This window comes from Agelaius phoeniceus, chromosome 31, assembly GCF_051311805.1.
Source record: "Agelaius phoeniceus isolate bAgePho1 chromosome 31, bAgePho1.hap1, whole genome shotgun sequence".
Classification (NCBI taxonomy): domain Eukaryota; kingdom Metazoa; phylum Chordata; class Aves; order Passeriformes; family Icteridae; genus Agelaius; species Agelaius phoeniceus.
The window spans coordinates 2726508-2745011 of NC_135295.1; the positions used below are offsets into that span (position 1 = coordinate 2726508).

An 18504-nucleotide genomic window follows, 5' to 3' on the forward strand; every position below is an offset into this window, starting at 1 on the left:
CCCCAGAGCTCTGCTGATGGAGCCCACTGAGCCTTTTGGGGGGAGCAGGTGCTCCTGTGGGCTGGGCAGAGCGTGGGGAGGTCTGCAGCTGACTCAGAATAGAGCAGGGGCTTGTGTGGACGTGGGCAAAGCCCAGCAGAGGCCACAGTGCCCCTGGGAGGGAGCAGGGTCCACGCTGCTCTCTGGAAACTCCATCAGATCCCACTGTGGGATGGAGAAGGGGTCTGTGTGATGCCATGGAAAGTTCTGGGCATCTTGGGAGGGACCAGGGGTCCCAGAAAGCTCAGCAAAGCTTGTCCCACATCCTGGGAAGGAGAACAATCCCTGCACAGCCCAGCTGGGCCTGCCATGGAGCAGCAGCAGGAGCAGGGACCTGCAGTGTCCCACACCCAACAGGGTGAGCAGTGTTCATTGGGAACTGGAGTGACAGGACAGGGAGGAAAGGCTTCAAGCTCAGAGAGCAGGGTTAGGTTAGGTTGGGAATTCTTCCCTGTGAGGGTGGTGAAGGTTGCCACAGGTTTCTCAGAGCAGCTGTGGCTGCCCCTGGATTCCTGGAAGTGCCCAAGGGTCAGGTTGGAAAGGGCTTGGAGCAAGCTGGGATAGCAGAAGATGTCCCTGCCATGGCAGGAGAGGGATGAGATGAGCTTTAAGGTCCCTTCCAGCCCAAACCATCCCATGATTCCATGATTCTGTGACTCTGCCTTGGGAATGACTTGGCCCTGGGGTTTGAAGCAGGTTTCTCTGCCAGAAGTGCAATAATGAGAGACCAAAGGCTCGGGGAAATTCAGCTTGGCAAGTACAAGCTGTGAGCAGCAGGACTCGATGTGCTCCTGGAGAATGAAACCCGTGGCTCAGCAGGCTGTGAAGATGACACTGCAGAATGCATCAGAGTCAGAAACACTGATTAAAGGAACAAGGGATATGTGAATATTAAATTCACCAGTGGGGAATGCTGTGTCTGTCCACAATGCTGCTGCTTCCATGGAAGGAGCCGAAGCCAAGGTGAATAAAAGTGCTGAGCAAACCTTGGGGTTGTTCTGGTAATGGATGGAGTCCTAAACCATGAGTGAAACTTGCAAACAGCAAAAGGGAAGGGGAAAGGGGAAAGGGGAAAGGGGAAAGGGGAAAGGGGAAAGGGGAAAGGGGAAAGGGGAAAGGGGAAAGGGGAAAGGGGAAAGGGGAAAGGGGAAAGGGGAAAGAGGAAAGGAAAGGAAAGGAAAGGAAAGGAAAGGAAAGGAAAGGAAAGGAAAGGAAAGGAAAGGAAAGGAAAGGAAAGGAAAGGAAAGGAAAGGAAAGGAAAGGAAAGGAAAGGAAAGGAAAGGAAAGGAAAGGAAAGGAAAGGAAAGGAAAGGAAAGGAAAGGAAAGGAAAGGAAAGGAAAGGAAAAGGAAAGGAGAAAGGAAAGGAGAAAGGAAAGGAGAAAGGAAAAGGATTGTCCTGGTGTTGTGGCCTCTGGGGCTCCCAGGGTGGGGAAATGGCTGATGCAAACAGGAGTGATGTTGTCAGCGGGATTTATATTTGTAAGGATCTGCGTTGCTGTTATTCATTGTAGAATTCCTCATTCGCTCTCGTCTATCTCATCTCTTCCTTCTGTTCACGGCGCAGCAATCACCGAGCTGGAAGAATTCCCGGGAAGGAGATTGAAAGGCTGGGAGCCACGGGGGGGTGGTGTTGTCCCAGAGCAGGTTCTTTCACCCAGCGTGCGAGAGGCCAAGCCACACACAGGGCGAGGTATTTGATTTATTTACTGCTCTGTGCAGAGAGCAGGGCTGGGCAGCCTGGCTGGACACAACACAGAGGGACTGGGAGATGAAATGTGGGTGCCTCAAACATTCGGCACTGGGAAGGGCAGGAGGGGATGCGCTGGGGCCGGGTCTGCATCTCTGCCCGAGGGAAAGGGAGAGCCCGTGGGTGTGGTGGTGAAAGCTCAGATCTGCCCGGCCGCAGCTCAGGGACTTTAAAAGACTCAGTTCGAGGGGAAAAGGGGTGATCCCAGCAGCGGAGCACAGCCAGGAGGGAGTGAGCACACCACGGGACCCAAGGGCGGGCAGAGCGTTCTTTTCTTTCTCTTTCTTTCTTTTCTTTATCTTTTCTTTTCTTTTCTTTTCTTTTCTTTTCTTTTCTTTTCTTTTCTTTTCTTTTCTTTTCTTTTCTTTTCTTTTCTTTTCTTTTCTTTTCTTTTCTTTTCTTTTCTTTTCTTTTCTTTTCCTCTTTCTTTCTCTCTCTTTCTTTCTTTCTTTCTTTCTCTCTCCCTTTCCTTTCCTTTCCTTTCCTTTCCTTTCCTTTCCTTTCCTTTCCTTTCCTTTCCTTTCCTTTCCTTTCCTTTCCTTTCCTTTCCTTTCCTTTCCTTTCCTTTCCTTTCCTTTCCTTTCCTTTCCTTTCCTTTCCTTTCCTTTCCTTTCCTTTCCTTTCCTTTCCATTTGCTTGTTTCACTCAGTGCCAAATCCCACTCACTTCACTTGTTGCCCATAACTACTGTTCTATTTGCAAAGGCCTCTGGATAACCATTATCATCCCTCTCATTACTGCACAGAGATGGAAAACAACCTCCTCCCTTTTCCCCTGGAAGGGAGTAGGGTGGGCAGGGACTGCCAGCACATGGGAGGGGCTGCCCCAGCCCCAGTGCCAGCCCCACAGGGCACCCTGGGCAGGACCTGGGGCCAGTGGGGCTGGGGTTGCACGGGCAGCTGAGAGCTTCTGCCCCCCAGCTACGACTGAGGGACCATTTCCAGCACCTGGATTTGCCACCTGCATGAAAAAAGTGCCCATGCCCCTCCTCAGCCACCTGGTCTGCCTGCCCACGTAGTCCAGGTTCCTCTGCCAAGGGTGATGTGTGGGACCATCCCCTGACCCTCAGGGGGCACAGTGATGCCTGGGGATTCCAGCTCTGCTGCCACCATCCCCTTCCATCCCTGCAGCCAAGAGCTGGTGGTGCAAGGAGAAGATCCCAGGGGACTTCAACAGCTCCATACACAGCCCCAGAACTCAAAGCTGTCCCCACAGCCCCTCAATGCCCCCATCTCTGTTTCTGCCATGCCCCCAGCCCTGGGAAGGAAGTGCCAGGTAGGGCAGGGGCAGGTCCATGTGTGCTGCATGACAGAGACCTCAGTGGTGCTGCTGGGGGCAGGACCCCCATCCTCCCCACCTCAAACCCCCCACCTCCATCATCCAGTGCAGCAGAGACCCCCCCTTCAGCATGTCCCTGGCAGACACCAGACCCCACTTCACACCATACACAGCGGGCTGAAACATTTATTCCCAAGTACCTTCATCCTGCATATCCCTGCTCCTCCTCATCCTCACTGCTCTCCTGGGCAAGGTCAGGGTCTGCAGGCCCACAGGCGAGGCAGGTGGCCCCCATCACCCTCCAGCAGGACTCACAGTACAGGGCAAAGCAGTCGGGGTTGGGGCAGGGCTGGTGCTGGGGGGTCTCGGGGGTCCCACACAAGGTGCATTTCTGGCGCAAGCAGCGGCGCAGCCAGGGCCAGCGCCGGCGGCACCACCGCAGCAGCACCGTGCCCTGCAGCGAGGACAGGCCCGTGTGGGGTCAGGGGAACAGTGGCAACCCCACCTGGCAGCCCCGTGTCCCTGTCCCCACTCACCAGCTCGGGCGGCTGCCGGGCTTGCCGGGCTACGCGCCCGCGCTGCAGGTGCAGGAAATTCTTCCTCTGCCGCAGCAGTTTGTTGTACAGGAACAGCACCCGAGCCTTCTCCCTCTGTGCCAGCAGAGACCCTGAGGGTCAGCAAAACCCACCCCAGAGCCACCCCCAGGCTGTGCCCAGCCCTCGGGCTGCTCACCTTGGGGAAGCGGTGTTGTGGTGTGATTTCAGGGTTTACCTCAGAACCCTGGGTTCCTCCCCTGAAGATTCCCTCCCAGGTGTGTCAAGCATCCCTCCTTTGCCCACCCTGACCCCTGCCCAGCACTGTCTGTCAATCCTGGCATTCCAGAAGGCATCGAGTGATTGGCAGATTCAAAGGATGCCCTCTGCCCCTGGAGGACATTGGGCCACCCAGGTGTCCTTTGTCCCTTGAGACCTCCCCTTCTGTACCTGCTTGGTGCCTCCCTACCCCTTCCCTGCCCCTCTCCCCGTGGTTAAAAGGAGCAGCAACCATGGGGTTGGGGAGTTCTGTTGGAGCTGTTGCTGGATTCAGAGGCCTGAGGGCCAGAATAAAGCTCTGATCCAAACCCTCCATCAGAACCGACTGCTTTCCTTCACCATCGCCTCAAAGCTTCTCCACCAGAGGTAAACCCAAGGAGCAACCCCTCCACAGGAAGAGGCTCCATGCCACCATCACCAGAGCTCCTGCAGGCCTGGACTTGTCTCCACATGCCCAGCTGCAGCACCCAGCTGGCCAAAAGTGTCTGTGGGGTGAAACACCACACATCCAGCTGGCCAAAAGTGTCTCTGGGGTGAAACACCACACATCCAGCTGGCCAAAAGTGTCTCTGGGGTGAAACACCACAGTTGCCGCTATTTGGTTCAGACGCAGGGGCCAGACAAGCCCAGGCACGTACCATCCACAATATTGGTAATATCAATATTTTGGTGCCCAAAGTGTGGCTGGTCCGCCAGCAAAGACAATGAGGGTCAGTAAAACCCCTCCCAGAGCCACCCCCAGGCTGTGCCAGCCCTTGGACTGCTCACCTTGGGGAAGTAGAAGGCGGCGATGGCGCGGCGCAGGCGGAACGGGTACACCTGGGCCAGGCAGAGCAGGGCCAGCAAGCCCAGGGGCAGGCAGGTGTTCAGGTACTGCTGCCTCGTCATCCCCGTGGGCCGTGGCAGGCAGACTGGGGACAGGGCACCGCTGTGAGCCCCCCGTGGCAGCCCCTGGGCAGTTGTGGGGCTGGCTGGAGGGGGTTTTCCATCCCTGGCAGGGGCTTACCGAGGTTGGAGGTCTCCACTTCGGATTCAAAGGAGGTGTTGAGGGCCCCGATGGTGCCCCGCAGCAGCTGTGCCATCAGGGATGTGCCCATCACGTTCACGGACAAGTGGTGGCTGGCTGTGGGATGGGAGGATAGGGAGGATGAGGAGGGGCTGGGAGGGCTGAGGGGGTCCCTGCATTGCTGAGGGGCATGGTGGGACCACGGGCCGGCCCTCCAGGGTTGTGAGCTCACCTTGGTAGGAATACTCGATGAAGGAATGATTCTGGATGACGCTGAGAATGGTGAAGATGAAGTGGTCCAGGCCACAGACAAAGAGGAGGAAGAGCAGGAGTGGGATGCACCTGATCAGCTCCATCACCTGCAGGGAGCAGGGGAGCTGTCACAGCCTGCTGTCCCCAGCTCTGACCCCCCTGATTACCCCCAGCCCCTCACCATGTGCTGCCGCTCAGGCCGCTGCACAGCCGGCTTGCACGGGAAGATGAAAGATGAGATCTCCTCCTTGAGCAGGGGCAGCAACGTCTGTTTGTTCTGGGTGAGGGGCAGGGGGTGTCTCAGTGCAGCCTCTGGGACACGCCACTGTGGGTAATGGGGCTGCCCTGCACCCCTTTCCCACTGCCCAACCTGCTCTCTACGCCGGGCATCGATTTGGCGGAAATAGGTGGTGATGTAGCAGTTGTCAAAGCCGATCTTGTGACAGTACTGATAGGTGTAGCGGAAAGCCCTGGAGAGAGAGGATAGGTTTGGAGTGAAGGAGGCACTGGGTGCAGCCCCCAGGACCCCTCCCTTGTCTTCATGTCCCCCCCTAGACCTGCTGCCGAAGAAGGCCCCCACCCCTCTGCGCCCCACGGCTGGCACAGGGGTGTCACCCCCAGCCCCTGTGCCAGCTGTGACCATCCCAGGGGTGTCACCCCCAGCCCCTGTGCCCCTGACCATCCCAAGGCTCACGAGAAGAAGACAAAGAGGAAGGTGAAGGACAGCAGCAGGCGGAAGAAGGAGACGGCCAGGCCCAGGCGGGCGCCTTCCTGCCGCAGCTGCGAGGTCACGTCCTCCCGCATCTGCGCCGCTACCTCGGTGCCCACCAGCATCTCGTGGTGTTCCTCCTGTGGCAGAGGGGTCATGGGGCAGGGCAGGCCCATGGGCACAGGGGACAGCCACCCACAGGGTGCCCAGGCACCCACCTGGTAGGCAATGCTGGCGCTGAACTCCTGGCTGAGGCTGTTGACGGAGCCATTCACCCGGTCGTACATGTGCCCAAAGTTCCCATCCACGGGGATCTTCTCCTTACACCAGTGCCTCATGACTGCACAGGTGGCACAGGGACAGTGGTGGCTGTGGCTGCATGCCAGGGGGCAGAACTGGATCTGCCCCTCCGAGGGAGCACGGGGTCAGGGTCACCTACGTTTGACCGTGTGGCAGAGGAACCCAAACTGCATGGGCAGGCAGACGAGGTGGTTGAAGAGGGGCAACTTCACTCGTTTCATGCATTTCTTGTACATTTTCCGGAAGTGGCTTGTACAGCGCATCAGGCCCGTCTGAATCACAGCTGGGGGACAGGAGGAGCCCTCAGCTGCCTGTGCAGCCCACTGCCCCAGCCCCCAACCCTGTGGGGACAGCAGTGGGATTTGGGGCAGCCCCCTCCCCACGTGCCGCCAGTCCCTGCCCTCCCTGCTCACTTTCACAGCGAAGTTTGGTCTTTGTCTCGTAGAGCTGCTGGGTGCTGGACTCTTTGCCCGTCTCTGGGCGTTGCTTCAGGTCATAGCCGTCCTCGTTGGCCACTTGCTCGTTCAGCTCCATGAAGGCTTCGGAGACGTTGTGTGTCTCGGCGTTGAGCGTCTCCGCACTCTTCTACCAGGGCACACGCACACAGACACAGGCAGAGAGAGGCTTGGTCCTGCTCCCCCAGCCCCCCAGCACCCCTGCCCAGAGCCCTCCTCACCACCAGCTCCTCCATGACTTGGCGCAGGGGGGCTGTAGATGCGTGCCAGAGGAGTCCCGTGTGGTTGACCTGTAGCTCCACCACGCACTCCATCGAGCGCTTCGTCTCCATCAGGTTGTACCAGAGGTTGGCCCCAGGTCCTGGTGGCAGCAGGGGTGGCTCAGAGCCCACCAGCTCCCAGGAGCCCACTGGGGGATGCAGGGAGATGGGGAGGACCCTACCATTGTAGATGGCAGCGAAGACAAAGGAGAGAACGTAGAGCCGACCCTCCTTGCCCAGGAACTTGGGCACCATGAGCAGGTTGGCACAGCGGAAATGGGGGGACGTGGCCCAGCCCAGGGCAGTCACCCCTGTGGCAGAGCAGAGAGCTGAGCCCATGGTCCCACAGAGAACCCCCTTCCTTGGGGGTTCTGATGGTTCTCAGATGGGGCTTCTGATGGTCCCCATGCCCTCAGTCCCCTCTCTGCCCCATCCTCACCTATCAGCCACCAGGTAAGCTTCACCTTCAGCTTCTCTGACACGTCCAGAGGCATGATGAGGAAATGGCAGAGCCCTGGAACACCCAATAATATTCCTCATTCTTCCTAATGTTCCTAATGTTCCAATTCTTCCATTCTTCCAATGTGCCTAATTCTTCCTCAAAGACTTAAAAACTCACCGACAATTTGCCAATAGTTGGTAACGCAAACCTTATCTCATAAGGTTTGTCTCATAATCTGACAGGGAAAAATCCATCAGCTCAAAAGAGACACCCACAAACAATCATCACACATTACATAGATAATCTACTCATTACAGCACCAACAAACAAAAAAATACAAAAGACTCATGACAGCATAATTAGAGAACTTCAAAGCACAAGACTAGAAGTCTCTACATCAAAAGTCAAAAAAATCTCACCATAGAAATACCTAAAATTAAAAATCACCAAACAAACAATTAAGCCACAAAATATAAAACTCAATGTCAACAATTTAAAAGAAATCAATTAAATCAGGCCAATTTTAGAGATCACCAATGACAAACTTACAACACTTTTCAACCTATTAAGAAGAGACTACAACATCAAATCTCCCAGAACCCTCACACCTAAAGCCCAGAAAGCCCTTAAGAAAATTACTAAAGCCCTTTAGCAAAAATAAGCACATCATTGTGCAATGCCACAACATGTACAAAACGTACAAAATAATTTTTGTAATGTACAAAATCACGAATGGGATGGGGCTGCTGTGGAATGCAATCTTGAGCTGTTTATTTTCCAGCATCAGTCTCATCACATGATTATGACAATGGGAAGATGCCAGCAGCTCATATCCTTGGCAGCAGCCAAAGAACTCCATGTTACAACTCACTTTAAAAGTTTTTTGACCAATCACAAAAAGCAAAAGCACATTGACAGCAGTTCTATCCAACCACCATAAGCACACGTACCTTTGGTTAAAACAATGTTTGCTTATTTCAAATACAATACCTGCTTGTAAGCCTTAAAACACAATGCACACAGCTCCATTATTAAGCTTAGAACTTCCTAATATCTCACTAGATAAACTTTTCTGTAGCTTAGGGAGTTATTCTAGACTAGCCTTAATACCTTTGGTTTTATTTGTCCTTACTTTGGAGATAATTTGTGAAAATTTTAATTTTTATTTATTTATCATGAATTATTTATTTAATATATATTTAATATATATAAATAATAGAAATATTATTATATTTTTGTTTTTATTATTTATTAATAATTTTCGATTTTTTTTGTCCTCAATTTTCTCCCAAAGTTTTTCCCAAATCATCTCCAAATTAACAACCATTGTTCTATTTGTCCTTACTTTCTACACCTCACATAACTTTTCTGCTGACAAATTTTCTGGTTACCACATAGCTCTAATCATTCTGTTGTTGTGTCTGGAGGTGGGCAGACAAGTGTTGGGGACCAGCAGTCCCAGTGTGTGGGAAATGGGTTAGAAAAATTTATAGAAAATTTATAATATAGAAAAATTTTAATATAGAATAGATAGATAGGAAGATAGATATAGATAGATATCAATATCTTGAAATATTTATATATTGATATACAGATATATAGGTAGATAGATATAGATATAGAGATGTAAATAGATATAGATAGATAGATAGATAGATAGATAGATAGATAGATAGATAGATAGATAGATATGGATATAGATATAAATATAGATATAGATATAGATGTAGATATAGATATAGATATAGATATATAGATGTAGAGATAGATAGATAGATAGATAGATAGATAGATAGATAGATAGATAGATAGAGGTACAGATATAGATATGGAGATATAGATGTAGATAGATGTAGATACAGATATATAGATTTATAGATATATAGGTATATAGATATATAGATGTAGATAGGTAGATATAGGTACAGATATATAGATATAGATATAGATTTAGATATAGAGATGTAAATAGATATAGATACATAGATAGATAGATAGATAGATATGGATATAGATATAAATATAGATATAGATGTAGATGTAGATATAGATATAGATATATAGATGTAGATATAGATATAGATAGATAGATAGATAGATAGATAGATAGATAGATAGATAGATAGATAGAGGTACAGATATAGATATGGAGATATAGATGTAGATAGATATAGATACAGATATATAGATTTATAGATATATAGGTATATAGATATATAGATGTAGATAGGTAGATATAGGTACAGATATAGATATATAGATATAGATATAGATATAGATATAGATATACTAGATATATTAGATATATTAGATATATTAGATAGATATATGTATAATCTATACAATATAGCAAATTTATAGCAGCAGTTCTGCTGTCTCTAACTCCTGCCTTTTGCAGCTTTCCCAAACCGCGTGACTTTAGGGATTCCCGCACTCACCGAGGCCGAGGAACATCCCGAAGCCGGCTCCCAGGAAGGCTTTCCTGCAGCGGTACTGGTCGGGCCGGCTCCAGAGGAAGCGGCTGCACGGGCCGGGCAGGACCGAGAGCACCACTCGCTTCAGGGCTGGGAGGGGACACAGGCGTCAGCCCTGCCCTGCCACTGCCCTGCTGGGGACAGGAGAGGTGGCGGAGCTCACTCGTGTTGGGAGCTTTCTGAGCACGGGATTCTGCTCCGGAATTGGTGCCCGGGGGATGCTCCGATGGAGAGGGAACAGGCTCGGGTGTTTCTAACACCACCACCTCCTGCAGCTCTCTGTCACTGCTCGCAGCCTCATCCTCGTCGTCAAAGTCGGGTCTGGAGGTGGGGAGAGGAGTGTTGGGGAGCAGCAGTCCCAGTGGGTGGGAAATGGATTGATAGAAAATTTTATAGAAAATTTATAGTATAGAAAAAAATTTAATATAGAATATATATATGTATATATATCTATATATCTATCTATATATATATATATATACACATACATACATACATACATACATACATATATGTATATATATCTATATCTATATATATAACATAACTATTTAAAATCTTTATTATATATATATATATAATATAGAAAAATTATAATATAGAAATAGAATGTAGAAAATTTTATCGAACATTTATAATATAGAAAAAAATAATATAGAATGTATATATATGTGGATATAAAATATATCAAAAATTCAAAATAGGGAAATAGAATATAGAAAATTCTATAGAAAATTATTAATCTAGAAAAAAATTAAATGTAGAATGTATATATATAATATAGAGAATTTATAATCTAGAAATATAGGAATTTTATTTTAAAATATGATATAGAAAAAATTTAAAATAGAATATATACATATAATGCAGAAAATGTACAATATAGAAATAGAATACAGAAAATTTTATAAAAAATAATATAGAAAAAATAATCTATAATATATATAATGTATATAAATATATAATATAGAAATTTTATAAAATAGAAATATAGAAAACTTTATTAAAATTTTAATATAGAAGATATATATGTATATATGTATATATATAATGTAGAAAATTTACAATATAGAAATAGAATGTGGAAAATTTTATCAAAAAATTCTATAGAAAATTATGGACAGAAAAAATTAATTTTTTAAAATTATAGAATATTTTATAGACATGTATAGAAAATTTATATAATTTCTAATAGAAAATTATATATAGAAAAATTTAGCAGGTTTTTTTAATTAAAGAAAAATTCATAGACATTTATAGAAAATTTATAGAAAAATTTTAATAGACAATTTAATAGAAAATTTATTAAATTTTATAAATATTGATTTTTTTTACATTTATTTTAAATATAGAAAATTCATAAAGTTTGACAGAACTTTAGAATTTACAGAAAATATTTAAAGTTAAAATCTGTAGAAAATTTTGAAAGTTTGACAGAAGGTTCACATAGTGTATATTTGTATGTGAACTTTGAGATAAGAAATGTTGATTTAGAAATATTATAGGACAGACTGTTGGGAGAGATTGTTGAGAGAGAAATGGAACCAGAAACAAGTTTTAAGGGATGGCTTTACAAATAAGACTAGATACTTTAGAGAAATAAAACAATGAAAGATGCATTGTGGTAGGATCCACAAGGGGTAATTTTAGATGATTAATTTTAATTTATTTATAGTATGGTGTGGCTAAACCTAATAGACTAAGAAACACTTAGAGTCTATTGTAATTCTGATTGTGATAGCATAAATTATAACATCTGTATTGTCTCATCCTTCTCACAAGACTGAAAATAAAATAAAAGTTTTTAAAACACGTCTCAGTTGATCCATCTGTAAGTCTGAAAAAAGTATAATCCAAGAGCAGTGCTGGAAGGGAAGAAGGACATTGCCATCCCCACAGGCAGCCTGTCACCATCATATTTTCTGGAAAAATCCTTTTGTCAGGATTTCTTTCATGGGAAGCTGAGACGCCTCAGAGAAAAAAAGGAAAACAATATTATCTCATTTGCTTCTCCTGTGTTTTGGTGCTTTGGAATGTGTTTGGAGATTGTTTATCCAACAGGTGATTGTTTCATTGGTTTCATGTGAATTGTTTTTACCTACAATTAAGGTCAAGCTGTGTCAGGACTCTGGAAGGAGTCACAAGTTTTCTTTAGTGTCTTTTAGCCTTCTGTAAGTATCCTTTCTCTATTCTTTAGTATAGTTTAATTTAGTATTCTTTAATATAATATAGTATCATATAATAATAAATTAGCCTTCTAAGAACACGGCGTCAGATTCATCATTCCTCCCTTCGTCGGGGGTCTCAGAAAATACCACAGCAGCCCTCACCTGGAGAGCAGCCCCTCACTCTCCTCCTCCTCCAGCTGCTCCTGCAGCCTCCTGGATGTTCTGGAGGGGATCCTCCAGCCCCTGATGATGTCCTTGATGCGCTGCAGCAGCCGCTGCCCTCGCTCCTGGCCCCGCAGCGCCCGCGCAGCGCCCTGCTCCTCTGTCTCCTCCTCACTGGAGTCCCTGCAGGGCACAGAGGGCAGGGCTGAGCTGCAGTCCCCCTGCTCCCACACCTGCTGCAGCCCCTCAGGCTCGGGCAGGCTCCCAGCACCCCTCTGCTCACTGCTCCTCATCCCCAGAGTCCGGGTAGCTCAGGGGGGCCATGCAGACTGAGCAGATGTTGTTCAGGGTTCTGTAGCAGTCGCTGCAATACAGCCCTGTGGAAAATGGGGATGTCAGGGTGGAATTTTCTGGGGAGGGGGTCCCCAGGCTGTGGGGGCTCCTACCTTTGCAGTTGGGTGTGATGCAGGCAGTGAAATCCGGCCGCTCTGCCATCCCACAGGTCAGGCAGTGTTTGCGCTGGATGCCCGCACGGCGAGCAAGGCGAGCTAGGAGAGGGAACCTGCAAGCACACGGGGCAATGCCATCCCAGAGGTCCTTGCCAGAGACACCCAGGGATGATGCTGCCCTTTTGTATCTCCTGGAAGAGCTTACCTGGAGATGAGGATAAGGAAGAGCCTGCTCTTCCTGGTATCGGCCAAGCGCTGTGTGCCCCCTCGGCTCAGGGCAAACACCGCCCATTCCCGCCGTGCCCGGATGATGTTGTGGAGATAGGCCAGGCGCTCCTGGCATGGAGGGGATGGGGTGAGGGCAGCTGGTGGCTCAGGGAGTCGAGAGGGACACACACAGGGGGCTTCTCACCTGCTCACGGGATGGGAAGTAGCAGGCACACACTGCCCGGCGCAGGCGTGCCATGTAGGAACCGAAGACGGCAATGAAGAGCCAGATACCGTACAGGATTCCTGGTGGGAAGAAAAGGAGTTAAGTGGGGAGTGCACCCTCCTACACCCTCCCACCCACCTGGGTCACTGAGGGTGCAGCAGCCCCAGTCTGCACACCTATGGTGATGTAGGTGCTGTGGTCGGGCTCCACGGGCTGGATGAGGCAGACCTGGGACAGCACCGAGACCTCGCCCTCCTGCAGCGTGTTGAAGGCAGAGACCAGGTCCTTGTAGATCTCACTGGTGTAGCCTGTCCCGTTGACGCTGATGGTCATGGTCGACGGCGCTGTGGGCAAGCAGCTCAGACCTGGGGCCATCCCACAGCCCTGACCCTCAAGCAGCAGAGCACCCAAGGGTGCTGCTCACCCCTGGCAATGATCTCCGCACTCAGCTGGTGCCGGAACAGGTCAAGGAGCCAGAAGATGCTGTAGTCAGCCAGGATGATGCTGAGCCCCAGCAGCGTGTGGCGCAGGAACCCAAAGAGCTGAATCCCATACTGGCTTCGCTCAGCCTTCGACAGCCACAGCGCACCTGCCCGGCCACGGGAGCACCGTGAGGCCGTGTCGGGGGGCTCAGGTTGGGCTGGGGGGTACCCTCAGGGGTGAGGCTGACCTGGGGGGATGTAGCGGCCCCTCTCCCGTGCCGACAGGGGCAGCACGGTGGGTTTGCCCTGCTCTGCACACCGCAGGTCCATCTCCACGAAGCGCCGCGTGATGTAAACGTTGTCAAAGGTGTCGTCCCGCAGGTAGCGGCGCCGGTACTTAACCGCGCTGGGGGCACAGGGGGGAAGCTGAGCACCTCCACACCAGGTCCCCGTCCCCATGGATCATCACAGGGGCACTACTCACCGGTACCACAAGAAGAGGACAGCCAAGAAGGAGATGTAGGAGAAGAGCTCCAGGACACGGTGGTAGGGCTCCATGTGGTGCTGCACGGCCTCCATGATATCGGCAGACACCTCCCCCAGGCTCTTGCTGGCGTTGAGGTTGACGCTGAAGTGGTGCACGACCGAGATGTTGAACTCAAACTCGGCACGGACGCGGTTCAGGGCGTCCGTGAGAGCTGCAGAGGGGACGAGAGGTGCTGTGCATTGCAGCCAGAACCAGAAGAGAGGCGCAGAGAAGGACCCGTGCAGTGGTTTTGGTTTGTTAATTTGAGATTTTGTTAATTTTGAGATTTTATGGGTAATGTACTAAAGAGTGTGGTGGCTAATAATTAATGTACTTATTTCTTGTCGTGAGGTAGGATTAGGAGAAAGGCAAAGAAGGTTTAAAATTTTAAAAGGGTATAAAGAAAAATGTATTAATAGTGACTTAAAGAAAGAGCAATAAGAATTAGAACAAAACTTTTAGAATACTTTTCTTCTTATTATAACTTTTTTTTCTTGCTGATAATGTAAAGAAATAAAATTTTAGTTAGTTTACTACTTTTTCTATAGTCTTCTTTTTGTTTATTTAGGGAGAGTGGTTAAAAGCTTTGTATCACTTCCATAGATGTCTCTCATGTAAAACAATGACAACCCCCGACCCCTACATGGCACTGGATACTCACGGTTTGCGACATTGGCCCGGATGAAGGTCTGGATGTACTTTGGGATGGTGCAGAACATGAATGAAACTGCAGAGAGGGAAATCTCTGTAGGTCTGGGCCCCCATGATGGGGACACCTCTGCCCCATCACCCCATTAGCCCCCCGTGGCACAGGGACAGGGACTCACGAGTGCTGATCATGCCGCAGAGGGCCTTGAAGGTGAGGACAACGTAGCAGATGTGGAAGAGGAGGGGCAGGGCGCGCTCACACCTGTCCTTGGCCTTGTCTATGTAGCGAAAGCAGCTGGTCTTGGGATCCCCCAGCTCGCGGTTGCAGATGTTCCCAGCCCTCGACAGCCACATCCAAACGTTGCGCAGGGCCCGGGCTGTGGGCAGGGAGGGGCATTGGAGACAGGGATGGTCAGAGAGGAGGGTAGGGGGTGCTGGGGCTGGGGGCACCCCCAGGGGTCCAACGCTCACCGATGTGTCTGGTGGAGTCTGTGATGGAGCGGATGAATTTACGGACACGGTCACCCAGCACCTTGGCATTCTGGCCAATCTCCTTGATTTTCCTCTGCAAGTCTGCAGAGACAGGGGACACTTGAGCGTACTCCAGAGAGTGAGGGTAGCCTGAAGCTGTCTGTTCCCCCCCAGGGAGGGCCCCTCCAGTCCCTCCACCTTGCCCCAGCCCCCTGCTCACTCAGCAGTGGCTCCTTGGCACGTTGCAGCCGCTCGGCCGTCTGGTTTTGGGCCAGCTCAGCCCCACATGACAGCGCCTTGGCGAGCTGGGAGACGTTGTGCATGAGATTGGTGCCAGGGCCTTGCACGGTCAGGCACAGTGCCAGCATCATGATCATCATCTTCCCCTCCTCTGCAAAGACAGAGCAATAATCAATCTCATAATCTGACAGAGAAAAATCAATCAATCTCATAATCTGACAGGCAAGAATCAATCTCATAATCTGACAGGGCAAAAATCAGTCTCATAATCTGACAAGTAAAAATCAGTCTCATAATCAGACAGGGAAAAGCCAGTCTCATAATCTGAGAGGGAAAAATCAGTCTCATAATCTGGCAGCAAAAAATCAGTCTCATAATCTGAAGATTGTGAATTCGATCCTCAAACATGAGGCACCACTAATGCTGGTTATCTAACTTCTTTTTTGTTTCTGTTAGGGTTGGGATTGAAAGTGCTTAAAATGATATTTTGTGTCAGGATTTAGATGTTTATTATTTTTTATCTATATCACAGTCTTATAAACTGTGAGTTCTACAGTATTTTACTAATAAATTACAAAATGGTTTTGTATCTATTTTTACAAGGTCTTTAAAGGAAAAATTATCTAATTAAGAAATAGCACAAATTATTTTTATTTTTAACCGAATAACTAATCATTTGTGTTTTGCAATGTGGACTTTTTAAAGTTTAATTATAAAATACTACTTAGACTTATGAAGAAGAAGGTGAAGAAGAAGGATTAGCTACTGTCTTAAATTTCTATCTTAGTTTTATATATTTTTTATTTTAATTTTTTAATATTTTATATATATATTACTATACTTTAAAACTTTAAACTCCAAGGTTTCTACTAGGTGATAATACACACTTCTATTTCAACTACACACTTATAATCTTATTATTAATCTGTTATATATAACTAATCTGCTATCTATAATTTATAATCTTATTATTGATCTGTTATATATAACTACCCTGTTATATATTATTATATTATTAATCTGTTATGTGCAACCAATCTGCTAAGTATAATCAACAATCTTGTTATTAATCTGTTATATATAAATAATGTGTAATATATAAATTATAATTTTATTAATAATCTGTTCTATATAAATAATCTGCTATATAGAATTTATAATCTTATAATTAATCTGTTATATATAACTCATCTGTTATATAGAATTTATAATATTATTATTATTGTTCTGTTATATATAACTTATAAACTTATTCATCTGATACATATAATTAATCTGCTAAATATACCTTATAATTTATTAATAATCTGTTCTATATAATTAATCTGCTATATAGAATTTATAATCTTATTATTAATCTGATATATATAACTCATCTGTTATATAGAATTTATAATATTATTATTAATCTGTTATATATAACTTATAATCTTATTCATTTTATAATCTTATAATTTATAATCTTATTCATCATACATATAACTAATCTGCTAAATATAATTTATAGTACTATTATTAATCTGTTATATATAATTTTTAATCTTATTCATCTGATACATATAACTAATCTGCTAAATATAACTTATAATCTTATTATTAATCCATTATTAATTAATTTTGGAAACTTTTTTTACGGGTTTAGGTCAAATGTAGTGTTCTCTTGAGGGTCTGTGTTTTTTAATGCAGAAAACTGAAATTTTTTAGTATCTAAAAAATTTTAGTAGTATTTTTTTTAAAAAATACTACTATACTAAAAAATTTTTTTAGTATCTAGGGTTCTGACACAATCCTGGTGCTCAGCCAGGAGCCAGCATCCCCTGGCATCCCCTGGACCCCATGGCTGCTCACTGGTGAAGAAGTGTGGCAGTGCCAGCAGCACAATCATCCTCGTCTTCATGGAGAAGGCCATGCCCAGGCCCATCCCCGCGCCCATGAAGACGGTGACGCTCAGGCAGTACCAGACGTTGTGGCCCTGCACCAGCAGCACCAGGGCCCCGTAAATGCTGGCCAGCAGCAGGCCCAGCGTGAGGCCGCCCAGGCTGCGGGCGAACTCCTGGGCCTTGCTGGGCTCCTGTGGCCTGCGCTTGGCCCCAGCCCGTGGGGCCTGGTCCTTGAGTAGGCCCCGCCGGGCCCGCAGGGCCCTGCCCAGACCCGACACCAGCCTCATGCCGAGGCTGCTGCTGCTCCCTCCAGCTTCGTCCCGGTGGGAGATAGCAGAGTGAGCCAGCAGTGTCCAGGGTGCTGCTGCACCCTTGCAGGTCCTGCCTGCGGTTTCCGTTGAGTTCAGAACCCCTGAAACTGAACCCAGTTTCAGTTGAGCTCTGCTGCACTGGGTGCGTTGGAATGCAAGAGTCTCTGAGTTCCTCAGGGAGGGAAATAAATGCAGGCGTTTGTCAGGAAAATCAATCCACAAACACCAGAGCTTTATGTCCAAAAAGGAGACAGAGGACTCCCTTTACTTTATTAGAATAAAGAGAGAGGCCATGGGGTATTCCCTTGGGGTCTCTCCAATTTTTGGAGGATGCAGCCTCCTTTTTAACCTAATTTCTCTCTCTCTTTTCCCATTTCTGAGGTACTTGAGAGGTATAGACTTCCCGGAACACCTGATACCAAAGATTCCCCTCTAATGTATAACCCTCCCTTTCAATTTTTAATTTCTTATGGAAGTTAGCCTCATGCCGAGGCTGCTGCCTGCTCCCTCCAGCTTTGTCTGGGTGGCAGAACAGCAGAGTGAGCCAGCAGTGTCCAGGGTGCTGCTGCACCATTGCAGGTCCTGCCTGTGGTTTCCAGTGTGTTTGAAACCCCTTGGCAGTTTCCGTTGAGCTCTGCTGCACTGGGTGCGTTGGAATGCAAGAGTCTCTGAGCTCCCCAGGGAGGGAAATAAATGCAGGCGTTTGTCAGGAAAATCAATCTACAAACACCAGAGGTTTATGTCCAAAAAGGAGTCCCTTTACTTTATTAGAATAAAGGGAGAGGCCATGGGGTATTCCCTTGGGGTCTCTCCAATTTTTGGAGGATGCAGCCTCCTTTTTAACCTAATTTGTCTCTCTCTTTTCCCATTTCTGAGGTACTTGAGAGGCATAGACTTCCCGGAACACCTGATACCAAAGATTCCCCTCTAATGTATAACCCTCCCTTTCAATTTTTAATTTCTTATGGAAGTTAGCCTCATGCCGAGGCTGCTGCTGCTCCCTCCAGCTTTGTCTGGGT

General features: G+C 47.5%; 1 protein-coding gene across 1 annotated transcript; it reads right to left on the reverse strand.

The window, feature by feature from the left end:
* Nucleotides 1–3267: 3267 nt before the first annotated feature.
* On the reverse strand, nucleotides 3268–17461 carry LOC129132133 (DC-STAMP domain-containing protein 2). Its single transcript, XM_077191903.1, has 31 exons — nucleotides 17143–17461; nucleotides 15275–15445; nucleotides 15055–15156; nucleotides 14763–14960; nucleotides 14597–14662; nucleotides 13894–14107; nucleotides 13658–13815; nucleotides 13412–13576; nucleotides 13164–13331; nucleotides 12967–13067; nucleotides 12760–12890; nucleotides 12552–12667; nucleotides 12389–12482; nucleotides 12125–12288; nucleotides 11555–11558; nucleotides 9939–10096; nucleotides 9740–9865; nucleotides 7299–7373; nucleotides 7042–7170; nucleotides 6821–6960; nucleotides 6558–6729; nucleotides 6284–6427; nucleotides 6063–6184; nucleotides 5830–5984; nucleotides 5506–5605; nucleotides 5317–5412; nucleotides 5116–5242; nucleotides 4884–5000; nucleotides 4646–4788; nucleotides 3602–3715; nucleotides 3268–3519 (listed from the first exon to the last, which is right to left on the reverse strand). Exons 1-31 carry the CDS (start codon nucleotides 17459–17461, stop codon nucleotides 3268–3270), a joined length of 4341 nt encoding a protein of 1446 aa, XP_077048018.1.
* Between the last annotated feature and the right edge of the window lie 1043 nt (nucleotides 17462–18504).

What these genes read in the sequence shown, in the direction of transcription:
- LOC129132133 (XM_077191903.1), bottom strand. Translation starts at nt 17,461, where the DNA reads ATGAGGCTGGTGTCGGGTCTGGGCAGGGCCCTGCGGGCCCGGCGGGGC. An exon ending in CCGGGCCAATGTCGCAAACC is followed by an intron (nt 14,108 to 14,596) that starts GTGAGTATCCAG and finishes TCCCCTCTGCAG; the next exon opens with CTCTCACGGACGCCCTGAAC. An exon ending in ATGCCCGGCGTAGAGAGCAG is followed by an intron (nt 5,413 to 5,505) that starts GTTGGGCAGTGG and finishes CCCCTCACCCAG; the next exon opens with AACAAACAGACGTTGCTGCC.